The following is a 20843-nucleotide window of genomic DNA, read 5'->3' as shown; positions in this document are numbered from 1 at the left end:
TTACGTTCGAGAACTGAGCCAGCTCAGAACCACCACCACCTCACCAGACCCAACTAATGTTAAAGTCACCAATGTTTGTAGATGTGGTGCCTGTCAAACAGTTTTATTTGTTTTGGATGGTGTCAAGCTTCTTGACCATGATTAGTGCTACACTCATTCAGACAAAAGGAGAGTATTCAAACACACTACTGACTTGGGTCTTGGATAGGCACTGGGAAGTCAAGCAGTACTACCTGTTGAAAGTGGATGCTACTTTCTTGAGATTCATATACGAGGACCCCAAATTCTTTTCCGCTGCAGTTTGCTCCATTTAAATAATATTCAGCTCCTCAACTTTTCAAAGTGTATAACCTCTCATTTCCCGCATTTTATTCTATCTGCCAAATTTTTGCCCACTCACTTGGCGACATCCCTCTGCAGACTCTTTGTGTTATCCTCATCATTGGCCTTCCCACCCGTTTTGTGTCATCTGCAAATTTATTTATAGCACATTCACTTTCCTCAGTTAATGTATGTTGTTAACACCTGTAGCCCAGCACTGATCCCTGCAGCATTCCACTAGTTACAGGTTGCCACCCTGAAAGTGCCACCTCTATCTAACTCTGTCTTCCATGAGTTAGCCAATCCTGCATAAAAAGCCAACATTAGCAACATCTTCTTATACAAACAAAAATGAACTATTAACTCTGTGCCCATTGTGCCCGATTTGTCCTCACTTTACGTGTCCTCGTGGAAGACTGTTAAGTTTTCACCTGGGTACAAAACTGCAACACAAGGGGAGTTTGAGGGTAATTGTGCACAAAACATAGAAAGCTAGCACACAGGTGCAGCAGGTGATTAGGAAGGCTAATGAAATGTTGGCCCTAATTTCAAGGGGGTTGAAGTATAAGAGTAGGGAAATCTTAAGACAACTGTGCAAGCTTCAGGTCAAACCATATCCGGAGTACTGTAAGCAGTTTTGGTCCCCCTATTTAAGGGAAGATATAATTTCATTGCAGCTCAGAGAAACTCGTAAGATGATCCCTTGTATGCAGGGATTGTCTTATGGTCAAAGGACAAACAGGTTGGGATTCCACTCACTGGAGTTTAGAAGAATGAGAGGTGACCTAATTGAAATATATAGTATTCTTAAGGGGCTTGACAGAGTAAATGCTTCCCTTCATGGGAGAATCTAGGACCAGGCATAGTCTCAGAATAAAGGGGTACCAATTTATAACTGAGGTGAGCAGGAATCTCTTTTCTCAGAGTGTTGAATGTCTTTGGAACACCTTGCCACAGTGTAAATTTAAAGTTCAGGCAGTTAGATTCTTGATCAGTAATGTAATCAAGGGTTACGGGGACAATGCAGGAAATTAGAAGTGAGGGATGTCAGATCAGCCATGATCCTATTAAATCGTGGAACAGGCTCGAGGGGTCGAACTGCCTACTCCTGTTGCTATTTCTTCTTATTGATACTGTAGGTGACCTTGCAGATGAGCCAAGCAGCTGCAGGGTGTGCCATCTTGTTTTGAGGACAGCAGTCTCAGCTAGCTGAGAAATAACAGGATGGGTAAAAAGTCTCCAGATTCTGAAAAGTCCCATCAGATTGGAAAACAGTGAATGTGTAACTTTTCAATTCAAGAAAGGGGGGAGACAGAAAGCAGGAACCTAAAAGCCAATTAACCCAACATCTTATCATGAGGAAAAGGGTGGAATCTACAAAAAGAACATAACAGCGGGGCACCTAAGAATCACGATGCAACTAGGCAGAGTCAACTTGGTTTTGTGAAAGGGAAATTATATTCAAACTAATTTATTAAAGTTTTTTTAGGAAGAGACAAGTAACATATAAAAGAACAACCTGAGAATTTACTATACATCCTATTGAAAAGATAGGCAGGTGGGCCGAGGGAGTGGGGTTGCCTTATTAAGAAATTAAATTAAATCAATAGGAAGAAACGAAGTAGGGTCAGATGGTGTAGAATCTGTGGGTAGAACTGAGCTACCACAAAGGTAAAAAACCACAGTTGGAGTTGTGCACAGGTCTCCAAACAGTAATCAGGAGCTGGGGTGCAAGATACACCAGGAGATAGAAAAGGTGTGTAAGAAAGGCAAAATCACAGTGATCATGGGGGATTTCAATATCCAGGTGGACTGGGAAAATCATGTTGGTAGTGGATTGCAAGAAAAGGAGTTTGTGGAATGTCTACAAGATGGCTTTTTGGAGCAGCTCGTGGTGGAGCCCACAAGGGAACAGGCAATACTGGATTTAGTGTTGTGCAATGAGGCAGACTTGATAAGGGAGCGTAAGGTGAAGGAACCTTTAGGAGGCAGTGATCATAAGATGATAGAATTTACTCTGCAATTTGAAAGGGAGAAGACAGAATCAGAGTTAACAGTATTACAGCTGAATAAAGGCATCTACAGAGGTATGAGGGAGAAGCCTAGCAGGAAAGACAGTGGAACAGCAATGGCAGGAGTTTCTGGGAGTAATTCAGGAGACACAGCAAAATTCATCCCTAGGAAAAAGAAGCGTGATACAGGGAGGATGAGGCAACCATGGCTGACTGAGGAAGTCAGGGATAGCGTAAAAGCAAAAGAGAAAGCATATAATGTGGCGAAGAGCAGTGGGAAACCTGAGAACTGGGAAGCTGACAAAGACCAACAGAGGGCAACAAAAAAAGAAATAAGGAGGGAGAAGATTAAATATGAGGGTGAGCTAGCCAGTAATATAAATGAAGACTGTAAGAGCTTCTTTAGATACATAAAGTGCAAAAGAGAGGCAAAAGTGGACATTGGACCACTGGAAAATGACGGTGGAGAGACAGTACTGGGGAACTAGGAAATGGCTGAGGAACTGAATAATTACTTCGTGTCAGTCTTCACGGTGGAAGACACGAGTAATCTCCCAAAAATTCAAGAGAGTCAGGGGGCAGAGCTGAGTATGGTAGCCATCACCAAAGAAAAGGTGCTAGTAAAACTGATTGGCCTGAAGGTGGATAAATCACCTTGGCCAAATGGACTACATGCCAGAGTTCTAAAGGAGATAGCTGAAGAGATAGTGGAAGCATTAGTGGTGATCTTTCAGGAATCGCTAGAGTCAGGGAGGGTCCCAGAGAACTGGAAAATCGCTAACGCGACACCCCTGTTTAACAAAGGAGTAAGGCAAAAGATGGAAAATTACATGCCGATTAGCCTAACCTCAGTCATGGGTAAGATTTTGGAGTCCATTGTAAAGGATGAGATTTCTGAATATTTGGAAGTGTATTGTAAAAAAAGGGCAGAGTCAGCATGGTTTCATCAAGTGGAGGTCTTGCCTGACAAATCTGCTAGAATTCTTTGAGAAAGTAATGAGCAGGGTAGACCAAGGAGAGCCAATGGACGTTATCTACCTGGACTTCAAGAAGGCCTTTGACAACGTGCCTCAGAGGAGGCTGCTGAGTAAGATAAGGGCCCATGGTGTTAGAGACAAGGTGCTAGCATGGATAGAAGATTGGCTGTCTGGCAGAAAACTGAGAGTAGGGATAAAAGGGTCTTTCTCAGGATGGCAGCCGGTGACAAGTGGTGTTCCACAAGGGTCAGTGCTGGGACCACAACTTTTCACTTTGTACATTAATGATCTAGATGAAGGAATTGTGGGCATTCTGGCTAAGTTTGCAGACGGTACAAAGATAAGGAGAGGGACAGGTAGTATTGAGGAGGTGGCGAGGCTGCAGAAGGATTTGGACAGATTAGGACAGTGGGCAAAGGAGTGGCAGAGTACGTGGGAAAGTGTGAGGTCATGCACTTTGGTAAGAAGAATAAAAGCATGGACTATTTTCTAAATGGGGAGAAAATTCAGAAGTCTGAAGTGCAAAGAGACTTGGAAGTTCTAGTCCAGGATTCTCTCAAGGTAAACTTGCAGGTTGAGTCAGTAGTCAGGAAGGCAAATGCAATGTTGGCATTTATTTTGAGAGGACTTGAATATAAAAGCAGGGATGTACTATTGAGGCTTTATAAGGCTCTGGTCAGGCCACATTTGGAGTATTGCATGCAGTTTTGGGCCCCATATCTCAGGAAGGATATACTGGCCCTGGAGAGGGTTCAGAGGAGGTTCACGAGAATGGTCCCAGGAATGAAAAGCTTAACATATGAGGAATGTTTGAGGACTCTGGGACTATACTCATTGGAGTTTAGAAAGATTCTGAATGGCCTGGACAGAGTGTATGTTGGAAAGATGTTTTCATTTGTAGTAGAGACTAGGACCCAAGGGCACAGCCTTCGAATAAAGGGAAGGCCTATTAGAATGGAGATAAGGAGAAATGTCTTCAGCCAGAGAGTGGTGAATCTATGGAATTCACTGCCACAGAAGGCTATAGGGCCAGGTCATAAAGTACATTTAAGACTGAGCTAGATAGGTTCTTGATTATCAAGGGGATCAAGGGTTACAGGGAGAAAGCGGGAGAATGGGGTTGAGGAACTTATCAGCCGATGGCGAATGGCGGAGCAGACCTGTTGGGCCGAATGGCCTAATTTCTGATCCTACGTCTTATGGTCTTATGGTCTACACTTGTATTTCCACAAAGCATTTGATTAGGTATCACATCAAAGCTTACAAAACAAAGTAACAGCTCAGGGTGCAGGGGGCAACAGACTTGCAAAGAGAGAGAATTGGCTAGTTAACAAGAAATACAGTAGGTATAAATGGGGTGTTTTCAGATTGGGAAGATGTATCAACTGAAGCACCATAGGGATCAGTGCTGTAATGTATCATTAGTAAATATGCAGATGATACAAAGATAGGGAGAAAAGTAAGCTCTGAAGTGGACAAAAACAGTCTGCAAAAGGATATGGATAAGTTAAGTAGGTGGGCAAAAATCTGGAAAATGGAGGGAAATATGGGTAAATGTGAATTGCCAGGAGGGATAGAAAGGTAGCACACCAATTAAATAAAAAGAAATTGCAGAACTCTGAAGTACACAGTAATCCAGGCATCCTGGTACACAAAATGTTAGTATGTAGGTACAGCAAATGACTAGGATAGAAAATGAAATGCTGATGTTTATTGCAAGGGGAAGGGAATATAAAAGTAGGGAACCGCAGATGCTGGAGTTGGAGACAACACCGTGTGGAGCTGGAGGAACACAGCAGGCCAGGCAGCATCAGAGGAGCAGGGAAGTTGACGTTTCAGGTCAGGACCCTTCTTCAGAAATAGGGAGGGCGAAGGGAGCTGGGAAATAGAGAGAAGAGGGGTGGCGCTGGGGAAGGTTGGTGGATGGTGATAGGTGAGTGCAGGTAGAGGGTGGTAGGGATTGGTCAGTGAGGTGGGAGGGGCGTATAGGTGGGACAGAAGATGGACAGGTTGCGCCAGGTCAAGGAGGCGGGGATGAGAGGGAGGGTTAGTCATGGGATGAGACCGGGGGGGTGGGGAGATTTTGAAACTGATAAAATCCACGTTTAGGCCATTGGACTGTAGGCTCCCAAGGTGAAATATGAGGTGATGCTCCTCCAGTTTGCAGGTGGTGTCACTGTGACACTGGAGGAGGCCCAGGATGGACATGTCACCCAGGGAGTGGGAGGGGGAGTTAAAATGGTTCGCGACCAGAAAGTGTTGTTGTTTGTTGTGTACAGAGCACAGATGCTCTACAAAATGGTCCCTGAGTCTATTCTTGGTCCCACCAATGTAGAGAAGGCCACACCAGGAGCAGCGGATACAGTAGACCACCGTTTCATAGAATTTATTAAATGATATTATTGCATTAGAAACAGTTCAGAAAGGGTTCACAAGACTGATTCTAGGAATGAAAGAGTTATAGGAATGGTTGGATACATTGGACATGTAACCATTGGAGTTTAGAAGATTGAGAGGTGATCTTACTGAAACATATAAGATCCTGAGAGGACTTGAAAAGATGGATGCTGAAATGATGCTCCCTCTTATGGAAGAGACTACAACTAGGATAAAGTTTAGAACCATGGGGATTTACATAGAAACTTGGAGCAGTAGGAGGCCATTTGGCTCTTCGAGTCTGCTGCACCATTCAATATGATTATGACCGATCCTCTATCTTAATTTCATTTCCCACTTTCTTCCCATAACTCTAGATGTTTTTAAAATCTAAAAATGTATCTGTTTCTTGAATATATTTAGTGACTTGGCCTCCACAGCGTTCTGTGGTAGAGAATTCCACAGATCCATTACTAGTGAAGACATTTTTCCTCATCTCAGTCCTACATGATATAACCTCTATCCTGAGACTGTGCTCCCTGGTTCTAGACTCCAAAGATCGAAACAAATTTGTATGTTTCAATCATCCTTCTAAACTGTACAGACCCAGTCAAACTATTCTCTCTTCATGAGATACCGTCCTGGTATCAGTCTAGTGAACCTCTGCTGCATTCCCTCTATTACAAATATATCCTGTCTTAGGCAGTGAGACCAAAACTGCACATAATACACCAACTGTGGTCGGCCTTGCATGACTGCAGTAATACATCCCTACTTCTGAATTCAAATCCTCTTGCAATGAAACCCAATATACCATTTGTCTCCCTCATTGCTTGATGCACCTGCCTATTTTCATTGACTGGTTTACAAGAACACCCAGAACCCTTAGTATTTCCATGCTTTCCATTAAAATTCCTTCTATTTTTCACACCGAAGTACATAACTTCACATTTGTCAATAAGAACAGAAATTGCTGGAAAAACTCAGGTCTGGCAGCATCAGTAGAGACAAAACAAAGTTAATGTGACCAGTTAATGGTCCAGTGACCATTCTTTAGAATAAAGCAACATTGTGCTGCATCTGTCACATGTTGCCCAACTGCTCAAATTATCTAAATCACCTTGAAGCCTCCTCATATCCTCCTCATAACTCTCATCTGACACAACCTTATGTTGTCAGCAAACTTGGAAATGTTGTATTTGACCTCTTCATCCAGGATTGATATTATTAAATTGAAGAGGGTTCAGAGAAGATCTACCAGGATGTTGCTGGGACTGGAGGGTTTGATTTGTGAGGAGAGGCTAGACAGGCTGGGACATTTTTCATTGGAGTGTAAGAGGTTTTAGGGTGACCTTATAGAGATTTATAAAATCATGAGGGCAAAGATAAGATGAATAGCAAAGGTCTTTTCCCTATGGTAGGGGTGTTAAAAACTAGGGGGCGTATTTTTAAGATGAGGAGGAGACAGATTTAAAAGGGACCTGGGGGGCAACTTCTTCACATAGAGGGTGGTTTGCATGTGGAATGAACTGCCAGAGGAAGTGGTAGATGCTGTACAGCTACAACATTTAAAAGACATTTGGACAGGTATCTGAATAGGAAAGGTTTAGAAGGATATGGGCCAAATGGAGGCAAGTGGGATTAGTTTAGTTTGGGAAACTTGGTCAGCATGGACGAATGGGACTGAAGGTCTCTCTCCGTGCTGTATGACTCTTGTGATTTTATCATTTATATCTATTATGAATAACTGGGGTCCAAGTATTGACATTTGCGGTAGCCTGCTAATTACTGCATGCCACTTGGAAAACAAAGTCATTCCCACTCTCTGTTTCCTGTCTGTCAACTAATTCTTGATCTATGCCATATATTTACCGCAAGTTTTGACCTTACCCAGTAAACTCATTAAAAGTCTTCTGAAAATCCAAATGTACCATAATCACTGGCTCTCCCTTATCTATTCTACTAGCTAAATCCTCAAAAAACTCCAGTAGATTTGTAAAGCCTGATTTGCCTTTCATAGGGTCATGCTAGCTTTGTCCAATCCTGTTAACGCTTTCCAAATGTTTTGTCATTTACAATAGGTTCTAGCATTTTCCCCAATCCTGATGCTTCCCTTCTCCACAGAGAACAATGGTGGTCGTGCCACTGAATAAGCAAAGTAGATTCTTGACTAATCAAGTCTCAAACAGTACAGGGGTAGGGAGGTAAACTGAGTTGACGGCACAATCAAATAAGCAATGATTGACTGAATAGCAGAGCAGGCTGATTGACCTAGTCTTGCTCTCAATTTGTATGTTTTTATTCTTGACCTTTTGTACAGCATCTCACCTATGCTGCCTCTACCTCCAATGTCCTAAACTGAGAGCAGAAGTCTCTACACGACCTGCCCAATGTTTCTCAACAAATCATCATCAAAATCAGACGAATCAGGCTTCCCATTTTTATCAGTCAGTACTCCAAATCTTCATTGCATGAGGAATAACGGGATGTTTAAGGGTGTGACTGGTGCAGCATAGTTAAAGTTTTATTGTTTACAAAAACCTAACTTAACATGGAACATATTTTGAGAAAGCTCATTTCTGCTACCACATTTTCAAAAGGTCAGTCAGGGTTTAAGTCATATTAAGATTTTTACTAAACAGAAGCAAAGCTCAGACTAACAGTCTGCATAGATTCTAAACAACACAGCTGATGTAAGTGGCTCACTGCCATCATGGTTTGCACCTGCAGTCAGCAGCTGCTGTACTCAGCTCATCTCCCCAGCTCTCTTTGCCCATTCGCCCCTCTCTGCCTAAATGTCCTCACTCTAGTGCTGCATTCCTGCTGCTGGCCTGATGGACTCAGCACAGCTCTGGGATGTTCCTATTACACTTTCATTTTAAATCAACATTCACTGTTGTGAGGAAGGGTCACTGGACCCAAAACGTTAAGTCTGATTTCTCTTCACAGATGCTGCCAGACCTGCTGAACTTTTTCAGCAATCTCTATTTTTGTTTCACAGTGGAGCCTGACATCCTTGTTATTGGCCATACCGCATACAGACAAGAACCCTGTATTAAGTACTAATCATTAGTGACTCCCAGTTCGATATTACCCTGATATCAAACTGAGTGGTTAGAAACTGTGCAGTCACACACTGACTCCAGTATTACTCAATACTACCACTGACCTGCCCCTCCACTTATATACCGAAACCGGCATCAGCCAAGTCACTAATGTGCAATATGACAACAAAGGGACAACAAATATTCTCTTCTCCCTCACAGGCCGAGATGTGACATTGAAGACCAGAAGCTCCTCTTCCTATTTACTTTTGGTTAAACAGAATTTGTAATCTGTTTCAGAGATCAGGCATTGGGAAAAGGGAGAGAGGCACAGAGTCTATGGATTACATGCAGAACAATCTGTAAAATTACAGTAAAATCCAACATTATCTGACACTAAAATTATCATACCGTGAATTATTTCTGAAATACAGTATTGGTGGCTATTGTTCTGTCACTGTGTTTCATTGGATTCAGTACTGATGGATACAGATCTGTCACTGTGTATTACTGAGATACAGTTTTGGTAGGTATAGGTCTGTCACTGTATTCTGGAGGTACTGTACCTGTGGATATAGGATATGTCACTGTATCACTGGAGTACAGTATTGTTGGATACAGGTTTGTCATTAGTCATCACATGGCACCATTCTGGGTTTAAAGACATAATTTTTAGACATGGGCCCCAGATAAAACAATCCAGGCTACCCAAGAAAGCTAAGGAGAATATTAAGTTGAAAGAGAAAGCGTATAAGAAGGGCAAAGTCAGTGATAACACGAAGACTAGAATAAATTCAGAATCCAGCAAAGGAGGACTAAAAGAGAAGAAAACCAGAGAAAATAAATGACGAGGGCAAACTAGTGAGTGATATAAAAACTACAATAAGAGCTCCTTTAAATATATAAAAAGGGAAAAAGAGGTCAAAGTGAACGTAGGCCTCTTAGAAAATGAATCTGCGGAGTCAGCTATGAGAAATGAGGAAATTGCAGAGGAGTGATACAGATATTTTGCATCCTTCTTTACAGTGGAAGATACTTCGAACATCCTACTAATACTAAAGAATATGGGGACAAACTAAAATATCATCACCATCACTAAAGTAGTAGACATATAATCCCTACAATGTAGAAACAGGCCCTTCAGCCCAACAAGTCCACACCGACCCTCAAAGCATCCCACCTAGACCCATCTAATCTACATATCCCTGAACACTATGGGCAATTTAGAATGGCTAATTCACCTAACCTGGACTGTGGGAGGAAATGGAGCACCCGGAGGAAACCCACGCAGACACAGGGAGAACATGCAAACTCCACTGAGGGTGGAATCAAACTGGGTTGCTGGCGCTGTGAGGCAGCAGTGCTAAACACTGAGCCACCATGCCGCCCGAAGTATTAGACAAGCTATTGGGTCTCAAGGCAGGTAAGTCCCCTGGTCCTAGTGGCTTGCATCTTAGGATCCTAAAAGAAGTAGCTGCAGAGATAGTAGATGCATTGGTTGTAATTTTCCAAAAATCCTTGGATTCTGGAAAAGGACCAGACGATTGGAATACTGCTAATGTCACACCCCTATTCAAAAAAGGAGGGGGGGCAAAAAGCTGGTAATTATAGGCCAATTAGCCTAACATCTACTGTTGGAATGGTATTGGAATCAATTATTAAGCAAGTAATAGCAGAACATTTGAAAAACCATTATCTCGCCTATGTGTGGAACCGCGGGAGACAGGGGAGATACTAAATGAGTATTTTGCATCAGCGTTTACTGTGGAGAAGGATATGGAGGCTACAGAACTTGGGGAAACAAACAGCAACATCTTGACAAATATCCATAATACACAGGAGGTGGTGCTGGACATCTTAAAATGCATATAGGTGGATAAATCCCCGGGACCGGATCAGGTGTAACCCAGAACTTTGTGGGAAGCTAGAGAAGTGATTGCTGGGCCCCTTGCTGAGATATCTGTATCATTGATAGCCACAGGCGAGGCGCTGGAAGACTGGAGTTGGCTAACATGGTGCCACTATTGAAGAAAGGTGGTAAGAAAAAGCCATGGAACCAAAGACCGGTGAGCCTGACATCGGTGGTGGGCACATTGTTGGAGGGGATCCTGAGAGACAGGATTTACATGTATTTGGAAAGGCAAGGACTGATTAGGGATAGTTAACATGGCTTTGTGCGCAGGAAATTGTGTCTCACTAACTTAATGGAGTTCTTTGAAGAAGTAACAAAGAAGATTGATAAAGGCAGAGCGGTAAAGCAATATATATGGACTTCAGCAAGGTGTTCTACAAGGTTCTGTGTGGTAGACTGGAATACAGGGAGAACTAGCCATCTGGATACAGACTGGCTCAAAAATAGGAGACAGAGGGTGGTGGTGGAGGGTTGCTTTTTTTAGACTGGAGGCCTGTGACCAACGGCATGCCACAATGATCCATGCTGGATCCACTGCATTTCGTTGTTTATATAAATGATTTGGATGTGAACATAGGAGGTATGGTTATTAAGTTTGCAGATGACACCAAAATTAGTGGTATAGTGGACAGCCAAAAAGGTTATCTCACACTACAACGCAGCCTTAATCAGATGGACTGGTGGGCTGAGGAGAGGCAGATGGAATTTGGATGAATGTGAGGTGCTGCATTTTGGAAAGGCAAATCAGGGCAGCACTTACACCCTTAATGGTAAGGGCTTGGGGAGTGTTGCTGAACAAAGAGACCTTGGAATGCGAGTTCATAGTTCTTTGAAAGAAGAATCACAGGTACACAGGACAGTGAAAAAGGCATTTGGTACACTTGCCTTTATTGGTCAGTGCACTGTGTTGGAGGTGGGAGGTCATGTCGCAGCTGTACAGGACATTGGAATACTGCGTTCACTCCTGGTCTCCCTGTTAATAGGAAGCATGTTGTGAAACTTGAGAGGGTTCAGAAAATATTTACAAGTATGCTGCTGAGATTGGAGGGTTTCAGCTATAGGGAGACGTTGCATAGGCCAGGGCTATTTTCCCTTAAGCGTCACAGGCTGAGGGGTGACCTTATAGAAGTTTATGAAATCTTGAGGGGCACAGACAGGGCAAATAGTCAAGGTCTTTTCCCCAGGGTAGCAGAGTGCAAAACTAGAGGGTATAGGTTTAAGGTGAGAGAGGATATATTTTTACGACTATATATTTTTATATTTTTAAGGGGCAACTTTTTCACACAGATGGTGGTGCGTGTATGGAATGAGCTGTCAGAGGAAGTGGTGGAGGCTGGTACAATTACAACATTTAAAAGGCATCTGGATGGTTATATGAATAGGAAGGGTTTAGAGGGATGCGGGCCAAATACTAGCAAATAGGATTAGATTAATTTAGGATATCTGGTCAGCATGGATGAGGTGGGCCAAAGGATCTGTTTCCATGCTGTACAGCGCCATGACCCTATGACTCTAATCAAGCAGAGTCAGTATAGCTTCATGAAAAGGGAATCACATCTGACAAGTTTTTTTGAAGAAGTCTCAACCAGAGTGGATAGAGGGGAACTAGTAGATGTGTTGTACAGTATTTCGACTTCCAGAAGGCATTCAACAAAGTACCTGACAAAATGTTAAGTCATAAGGTAACAGCCCACTGTGTTGGATGCAGGAGAGAACTGGCTCATGGGCAGGACACAGTGAGTAGGGAAAATGGGTTCTATTTTTCAGGCTGGTGACCAGTAACCAGCAGGATCAGTATTGGGACCGCAACTGCTTAAAGTTTATAGTAATGACTTGGAAGAAAGAAGTGAATGCACTGTAGCAGTATATTTGCAGATGACACTAACATAGGTGGAAAGGCATGTTGTGAAAGGGATACAAACAGTTTATAGAGAGAAATTGATAGGTTAAGTAAGTTTTCTTTATTTATCCACGGAACAGGGGTGTCACTGACTGGGTCAGCATTTAATGCCAATCCCCAATTGCCCAGAGGTCAGTTAAAAGTCAACCCACATTTCTGTGGGTCTGGAGTCACATCTGGGCCAGACTAGGTAAGGTTGGCAGTTTCCTTCCCTAATGGATATTAGTGAACCAGATGGGCTTTTCCAACAATCAACAATGGATTCATCGTCATCATCAGACTCTTAATTCCAGATTTTATCTGCCATGGCCAGGAATCAAACCTGGGTCACCAGAATATTACTTGGGTGCCTGGATTAACAGTCCAGTTGTAATATCACTAGGCCAGGTTCCCCTTTAGGGGCATGGTAGCTCAGTGGTTAGCACTGCTTCCTCACAGTGCCAGAGACCCAGGTGCCATTCCAGCCATTTTCCACACGTCTGCATGGATTTCTACCAGGTGTTCCTGTTTTCTTCCATAGTCCAAAGGTGTGCAGGTTAGGTGGATTGGCCATGGTAAATGCAAGGTTATCGGGATAGGGTGGGTGTCTGGGTTGAATGCTGTTTGGACAGTCAGTACAGACACAATGGGCTGAATGGCCTCTTTCCACACTGTAAAGATTCTATGAAGTGAGTGGGCAATAAGTTTGAAAATAGTGTATAAATGTGGGGAAGAAGTGAGTTGCTCATTTTGGAAAGGAGAACAAAAGAACAGAATATTATTTAAATGGAGAAAAACTGCAGAAATCTGCAACACAAAGAGATTTGTGCGCAAACATAGGAAGTTAGCACACAGGTGCAAAGATAATCAGGAGGCTAATGGAGCGTTGGCCCTTATTTAAAGCGAGTTTAAGTATAAGAGTGGGAAGACCTAGTGCAACAAGGTGCTGGTGAGACCACACCTGGAGCACTGTGAGCCGTTTCAGTCTCCTTATTTGAGAAAAGATATCATTTCATTGGTGGTAGTTCAGTGAGGTTCACTCAGATGACTATTTGTATGGAGGGAATGTCTTATGGACAAAGGCTAAACAATTTGGGATCCTACACACTGGAGTTTAGAAGAATGAGAGGTGATCTTACTGACCATGGAGGATTCTTAAGGGAAAAACTGAAAGAACTGTGGATGCTGTAAATCAGAAACAAAAACAGAAATTGCTGGAAAAGCTCTACAAGTCTGGCAGCATTTGTGGAGGTTCTGAGGAAGGGTCACTCAATCCGAAATGTTAACTCTGATTTCTCTCCACAGATGCTGCCAGACCTGCTGAGCTTTTCCAGAATTTTTAAGAAGCTTGACAGGGTAAATTCTGAGAAGATATTTCCCCTCATGGAATAGTCTAGGACCAAAAGACATAAATGCAGAATACAGAGGCACCAATTTAAGACTGAGATGAGAAGGAATTTTTTTCTCCCAGAGGGTTGGGAGTTTTTGGAACTCCTTGCCGCCGAGAGCTGTTGGGGCAGAGTTCTTGTGTAAATTTAAGGCTGAGACGGATTTTTGAAGATTAGGGGAATCAAGGGTTAGGGAAAAGGGCAGGAAAGTGGATGTGAGGAATGTTGAATTGGCCATGATTCTATTGAATGGCAGAGCAGGTTTGAGCGGCTGAACGGCCTACTCCTGTTCCTTTTTCTTATGGCCCTGAACCAGGACTGATGGCTGACTAATATTGTTCTGAATTTCCTATCTTCCTGAGACTTCACCACAAAATTCAACACTGTTGCTGTAACCATATAACATGGAATATCCATATTCTGCTTTGCTTTATTCTCTGGAACACATGCAGTAAACAGAGGAATTGCTCAGAAGCTACAGAAGGCGCTGTTGTTGCCTAACATCCGAAGCAACAACACTTTCCTTGCCATGATCTGGAAACGTTGAACTCAGTGAAATTTTCCTGTTTTGCTGTAAATTATTCACTGTAAAGGGAGCAGTTCTGAACTGTACTCCCTCACATCTTGTTGAGCGCTTGTTTGAAACAGATGGCTGACTTGTCGCCTCTTCAGAGATGTACGGATAACAAACTGCAAGTAACACATTGTGGATAGTGTCAGAATAAAGATACAAAATGCAGGCATTGCCAGATGCGATACTGAGTCACATGGCCCAGAAGGTTCCAACTTTGTTCCTGTAAGTATGAAAGGCAAAGAGAAGAGAGGGGACATAGAATTTGCTTCAGAACCTCTAGGCTAGGCAGGGGAATAAAAATCTAGCTCCTGCTTTCAATCATTGCCCAATGACTCCTAGTGGAAATCATTTTATAGATTCTAGTAATGTAAAGATTGAGTCTCCTTCGCTGTCATGTTCCACTGTGAAGTTTCAGGGATAAAGTGTGATCCAAGCGGTTTTGAAGGTCATGAACACACATCAGACCCAAAACAGAGAACAGAGTTATGTGTACAGCAACTAGCAGTAATGTGATTGAGTAATAAGAGGTGTATTTTGCCTTTTTTTTTGTTGAAGAAAGGTTGAGACAGAGGTACTGAGCAGTCTACTCAAAGCCAATAGAATAAACAACTTATGAGATCTTGGGCATTTTTTTTAAAGTTGGAACAATACAAGCAGCCTGAATAGGTGGGGTCAAGCTCGCACAGAACCAGAATTTTAGTTTTGGCTTTCTGCAGTTTCTGGGGTCTTGAAGCTGGATGTGAAAGCTCTTATTCCTCTCTCTGCTCTAGCTAAAGCTGGGGATCTCTTCCTGCTGCTAGAACTGCACATAAGAGAATCTATCTTACTGAATTTGCCTTTGCCAAGGATTTGTTTATGGGATATTACTATATTGGAACAGTTACAGAGTCATAGAGGTCTGCAGCATGAAAGCAGGCCCTTCAGCACAATTTGCTCATGCCGCCCAGTTTTCACAGCTTAAACTAGTCCAATTTGACTGCATTTGGTCCATATCCCTCCACACCTATCCCATCCGTGTATCTGTCCAAATGGTTCTTAGATGATGAAATTGTACTCGCTTCCACCACTGCCTCTGGCAACCCGTTCCAGGTTCTCACTACCTTCTGTGTGAAAGAATTGTCCCTCTGGACCCTTTTGTATATCTCCTCTCTCACCTCAAACCTATGCCCTCTAGTTTTAGACTCCCCTACCATAGGGAAAAGCTGTCGGCTATCTACCTGATATGTGACTGTCATGATATTATACACCTCTATAAGGTCACCCCTCAGTCTCCTACACTCCAGGGAAAAGAGTCCCAGCCCGTCCAACCTCTCCTCATAACACAAACCTTCCTGTCCAGATAGCATCCTAGCAAATCCTTTCTGCACTCTTTCTAGTTTAATAATATCCTTTCTTTGGTACGGCAACCAGAACTACAGGCAGCACTCCAAACGTGGCCTCACCAAAGTCTTGCACAGCTGCAACAAGACACCCTATCTCCTATATTTAGTGCTCTGACCGAAGAAAGAAAGCATGCTGAAAGCCTTCTTCACCACCTTGTCTACCAGTGAATCCATTTTCAAGGAGCTATGAACCTCTACCCCTAGTTCTCTGTTCTGTAACACACCCCAGGGCCCGACTATTGACTAAGTAAGTCCTACCCTGGTTTGCTTTACCAAAATGCAACATCTTGCATTTATCTAAATTAAACTTCATCTGCATCTGCCATTCCTCAGCCCACTGGCCCAGTTGATCAAGATCTGGCTGCATTCCCAGATCCCCCCTCAGGAAACTCTTAGCAACTGAAAGAGGCATTATTACACAAGGCACACCTTATTTAAACCAACCAGATTTGGGGGCAGCACAGTGGCTAGCACTGCTGCCTCACAGCACCAGGGACTGGGTTCAATTCCTGTCTCGGGCGACTGTCTGTGTGGAGTGTGCACATTCTCCCAGTGTCGGCATGGGTTTCCTCCGGGTGCTCCGGTTTCCTTCCACAGTCCAAAGATGTGCAGGCTGGGTGAATTAGCCATGCTAAATTGCCCATAGTGTTCAGGGATGCCTAGATTCGGGGATGGTTCTAGGTGGGATGCTCTGAGGGTCCGTGTGGACTTGTTGGGCCAAAGGACCTGTTTCCACACTGTAGGGATTCTATGATCACTTTCCACTATACAACCAATCTTGATGTCATCTGCAAACTTACTAACCAAACCTCCTAGATTCTCATCCAAATTATTTATATGAATGATGAATAACAGTGGACCCAGCACCGATCCCTGTGGCACACCACTGGGAACAGGCCTCCAGTCTGAAAAACAACCCTCCACCACCACCCTGTCTTCTACCAACAAGCCAATTTTGTATTATTAATTAGTAGTGTTTAATATATATATTTTGTCAAGCATTTCAATGGAGTTACAGTTAAGCCAATCCTTTTATTTTTATTTTGTCTGTATTTTAACTGTAGTCTAAAAATAAAGTCAATAGTTTGATCAATCAAATTGCATGTGGAATGTAACACTTACGTTTAAAATAAGAAAACATTGAAGTCTAGATTATCTTCTTAGTATATTTGAGGTGGGTTTGGTCTGGTCCATAACAAATTGGGGGCACTTGTTGAGATCAAAATCTCTATCACCAGGTTGGGTATAGGATTATTGGATTTAAAGGCAGCAGGTGGTAAGTGTTGGTGCTTTTTCATTTCAGGTGTTGCATTCAGTCGGTTTAAATAAGGTGCGCCTTGTGTAATAATGCCTCTTTCAGTTGCCAAGAGTTTCCCGTGGATGGAAAAATTCACTTTGGGTGTTTTACAGAAAGTAAGCAAGGCAAAGCTTTTGGAATTGGCAAACAAGTTGACGTTGGAGTTGCCTGTGTCTGTGAGGAAAGCAGAAAAAATTGCAGTAATAGCTCTAATCTTACAATTCCCACAAATGTAATCAAAATCATTGGAGATGCTAAAATTCAATTGCAAATGAAGCAGCTTCAATAAGAAGCAATGGCAAGGTAAAAAGAAAACAAAAAAAAATTGGCTCTGGCAGAACAAAAAGAAAAGGAAATGAAACAGTTTGAATTTTGATTAAAAGCAGAGGGAAAAGAAAAAGAAATGATGGCCCAGAAGAAAGGGAGAATGGGACAGTTTTTGAACTTCAGAGGTTGGAACCAAAAACTCAAAACTGACTTAAAATGATGGAGTTAGAGATAACAGGTAGGAGTAGTGAAGAGGACATTGATGGACAGCAATCCCATCATATCCAAAAAGCCTGGTTTAAATCTGTTTAAATATGACCAAGCATTGCCTAAGTTCGATGACAAGGATATAGAAGCCTTTTCCATTTCATTTGAGAAAGTGGCTAAACAAATTAAATGGCCAATGATCATGTGGTTATTATTGATCCAAACAAAGTTGGTTGGCTCAGCTACTGAGGTACTTGTATCACTATCCAGAGAAGGTATCTGGACAGCATAATGAAGTGAAAAAGCCATCTTAAGTACATATGAGCAAGTACCAGAAGCCTACAGCCAACATTTTAGGAATCCAAGGGGATCCTGGTCAAACAAACATCAAGTTTGAAAGGATCAAACAAAGTAATTTTGGTAGGTGGATAAGGGTATTGAAAATAGATCAAACATATGATGCTCTTAGAGAGAAAATTATTTTGGAAGAGTTCAAAAATTCACTTCCTTAAGTAGTGATAACTCATGTGGAAGAGCAGAGAATCAAGACTGCAAGATTAGCAGCGGAAATGGCAGATGACTATGAGTTGGTTCATAGATTAAACTTTGGCTTCTGACATCAATTTCAATCTGTGAGGGATAGAAATTGGGGAAAAGAAAAATCCTCAGGTGATAAGCAATAAGGAGATCTCATTGAAGACAGTGAAGATAGTTTACCGCAGGGTAAAAGGAAACCTATGAGGGGGGAAGAGAAGTAAAAAAACTCGGGTGTTTTCACTGCAATAAAGTAGGCGACATGAAGTTGCTGTATTTTTCTTTATTAATTCATTGTGGCACATGGGTGTCGCTGGCTGGTCAGCATTTCTTGCCCGTCCTCAATTGCCCTTGAGAAGGTGGTGGTGAGCTGCTTTCGTGAACCACTGCTGTCTACCTGTTGTAGGTTGACATACAATGCCATCAAGGAGGGAATTCCAGGATTTTGACCCAGTGACAGTAAAGGATGGGCAGTATATTTCCACGTCAAAATGGGGAGTGCTTGGAGGGGAACTTCAAGCTGGTCATGTTCACATGTATCTGCTGCCAACTTCCTTCAGGATATAAATGGTCATGAGTTTGGAAGCTGCTGTCTGAGGATCTTTGGTGAATTTCTGTAGTGTATCTTGTAGATAGTAGACACTGCTGCTAGTGAGCATTGATCGTGGAGGGAGTGGATGCTTGTGGATGTGGTGCCAATCAGCAGGCTGCTTTGTCCTGGATGGTGTCAAGCATCTTAAGTGTTGTTGGGGCTGCACTCATCCAGGCAAGTGGGGAGTATTCCATCACACTCCTGACTTGTGTCTTGAAGATAGTGGACAGGCATTGGGGTGTCAGGAGGTCTGTTATAACAAGCTATAGCAGAATGGCCATTTTTGGAGCAGCCATTTTGAGAAGGGCAGCTTTATGGTTGATGTGCTGCTGAAGGTTTAAGTGTAGGCTTAAGTAAATACTGGGCTTCGGTAAGCAGAGTGAGCAGCAGTGAGGTAATGCAGTTGGATGAGGAGCAAACTACTGCAGCACTGAACACACAAGGGTACAGGAGAAGTGGAAGGAAGTTTAACTGTGAAGGCACAGGCAACAGGTGAGTGAGTGACTGGTGAGTAGTTTTTCTTCTCCCTTATTTTCTCTTCACTTTGCTACTGTTGTTAACTTAAGGGTTAAGTCATAGCAGGTGATCCCAGACCCATGTTATGCTCCTTCTGTGCGATGTGGGAATTCAGGGACCGTTCTGATGTCCCTGACTCCTTCACGTGCAGGAAGTGTGTCCAGCTGCAGCTCCTGTCTGACCACTCGACAGCTCTGGAGCTGTAGCTGGATTCACTTTGGAGCATCCGCAAGGCTGAGGGAATCATGGATAGCACATTCAGTAAGTTGGTCGCACTGCAGATAATAATTACTGGGAAAGATAGGGAATGGGTGACCAACAGACAGAGGAAGAGTTGGAAGGCAGTGCAGGCGGCCCCTGCGCTCATCTCCCTCTAAAACAGGTATACCGTTATGGATATTGTTGGGGGAGATGGCTCACCAAGGGAAAGTGGCAGCAGCCAGGTTCATGGCACTGTGGCTGACTCTGCTACACAGGAACAGCGGAGCTACAATGATAGAGCATTACATTGTAAGGGGAATAGATAGGTGTTTCTGCGGCCACAAACAATAGTCCAGGATGGTACGTTGCTTCCCTGGTGCAAGGGTCAAGGATGTCTCGGAGCAGCTGCAGGACATTCTTGGGGGGGAAGGGGGAGGGGGCCGGTGGTGAACAACCAGCTCTCGTGATGCATTTACGCCAACGATATAAGTAAAACCAAACAGGATAAGGTCTTAGAAGCTGAATTTAGGGAGTTAGGAATTAAACTAAAAAGTAGGGCCTCAAAGGTAATAATCTCGGGACTGCTAGTGCCACGTGCTAGCCAGAGTAGGAATGGCAGGATAGCTAAGATGAATATGTGATTTGAAGGATGGTGCAAGAGGGAGGGATTCATATTCCTGGGACATTGAAATCAGTTCTGGGGGAGGTGGCATGAGTACAGATCAGATGGTCTGCACCCAGGCAGGACTGGAAACAATGTCCTAGGGGGAGTGTCTGCTAGTGCTGATGGAAAGAGTTTAAACTAATAGGGCAGAGGGATGGAAACCAATGCAGGAAGTTGGAGGGAAGAAAAGTTGGGACAGAAACAAAAGACAATAAGGGGAGAAATGATAGTGGAAGGCATAGAAACCAAAGACAAAAATCAAAAAGGGCCACATTTCATCATAATTCTAAATGGGCAATAAAATGTCATAAAAATGAGCCTGAAGGGTCTGTGTCTCAATGCGAGGAGCATTTGTAATAATGATGAATTAACTGCACAAACAGTTATCAATGGATATGATGTAATTGGGATCACAGAGACCTGGCTGCAGGGTGACCAAGGATGGGAACTCAACATCCAGGGTTATTCAATCTTCAGGAAAGGGAGGTGAGGTAGCATTGCTGGTTAAGAAGGAGATTAACACAATAGTAAGGGAGAGCATTAGCCTGGACAATGTGGAATCTGTATGGGTGGAGCTGTGGAACAACAAAGGGAAAAAGACATTAGTGGGAGTTGTATACAGAACACCAAACAGTAGTCATGATGTTGTGGACTGTATCAAAGAGGAAATTAGAGATACATGCAGTAAGGATTCAGCAAG

General features: G+C 43.0%; 2 protein-coding genes across 3 annotated transcripts in view; one reads left to right on the top strand and one right to left on the bottom strand.

The window, feature by feature from the left end:
* apba2b (amyloid beta (A4) precursor protein-binding, family A, member 2b) overlaps nt 1-20843 on the bottom strand; it is a 94882-nt gene that overhangs the window by 36792 nt on the left and 37247 nt on the right. The window lies entirely within an intron of this gene.
* Nucleotides 10111-20843, top strand: part of mphosph10 (M-phase phosphoprotein 10 (U3 small nucleolar ribonucleoprotein)) — a 109027-nt gene continuing 98294 nt past the window's right edge. The window contains exons 1-2 of the mRNA XM_048617067.1: nt 10111-10153; nt 17226-17278. Of these exons, the coding sequence (XP_048473024.1) occupies nt 10111-10153; nt 17226-17278 (96 nt within the window). The remainder of the gene's footprint in view (nt 10154-17225; nt 17279-20843) is intronic.

The sequence above is a fragment of the Rhincodon typus genome, chromosome 36, assembly GCF_021869965.1.
Source record: "Rhincodon typus isolate 14 chromosome 36, sRhiTyp1.1, whole genome shotgun sequence".
Classification (NCBI taxonomy): Eukaryota; Metazoa; Chordata; class Chondrichthyes; order Orectolobiformes; family Rhincodontidae; genus Rhincodon; species Rhincodon typus.
Note: the sequence above shows the minus strand (reverse complement) of the source record. Positions and strands in the feature narration are given on the sequence as shown.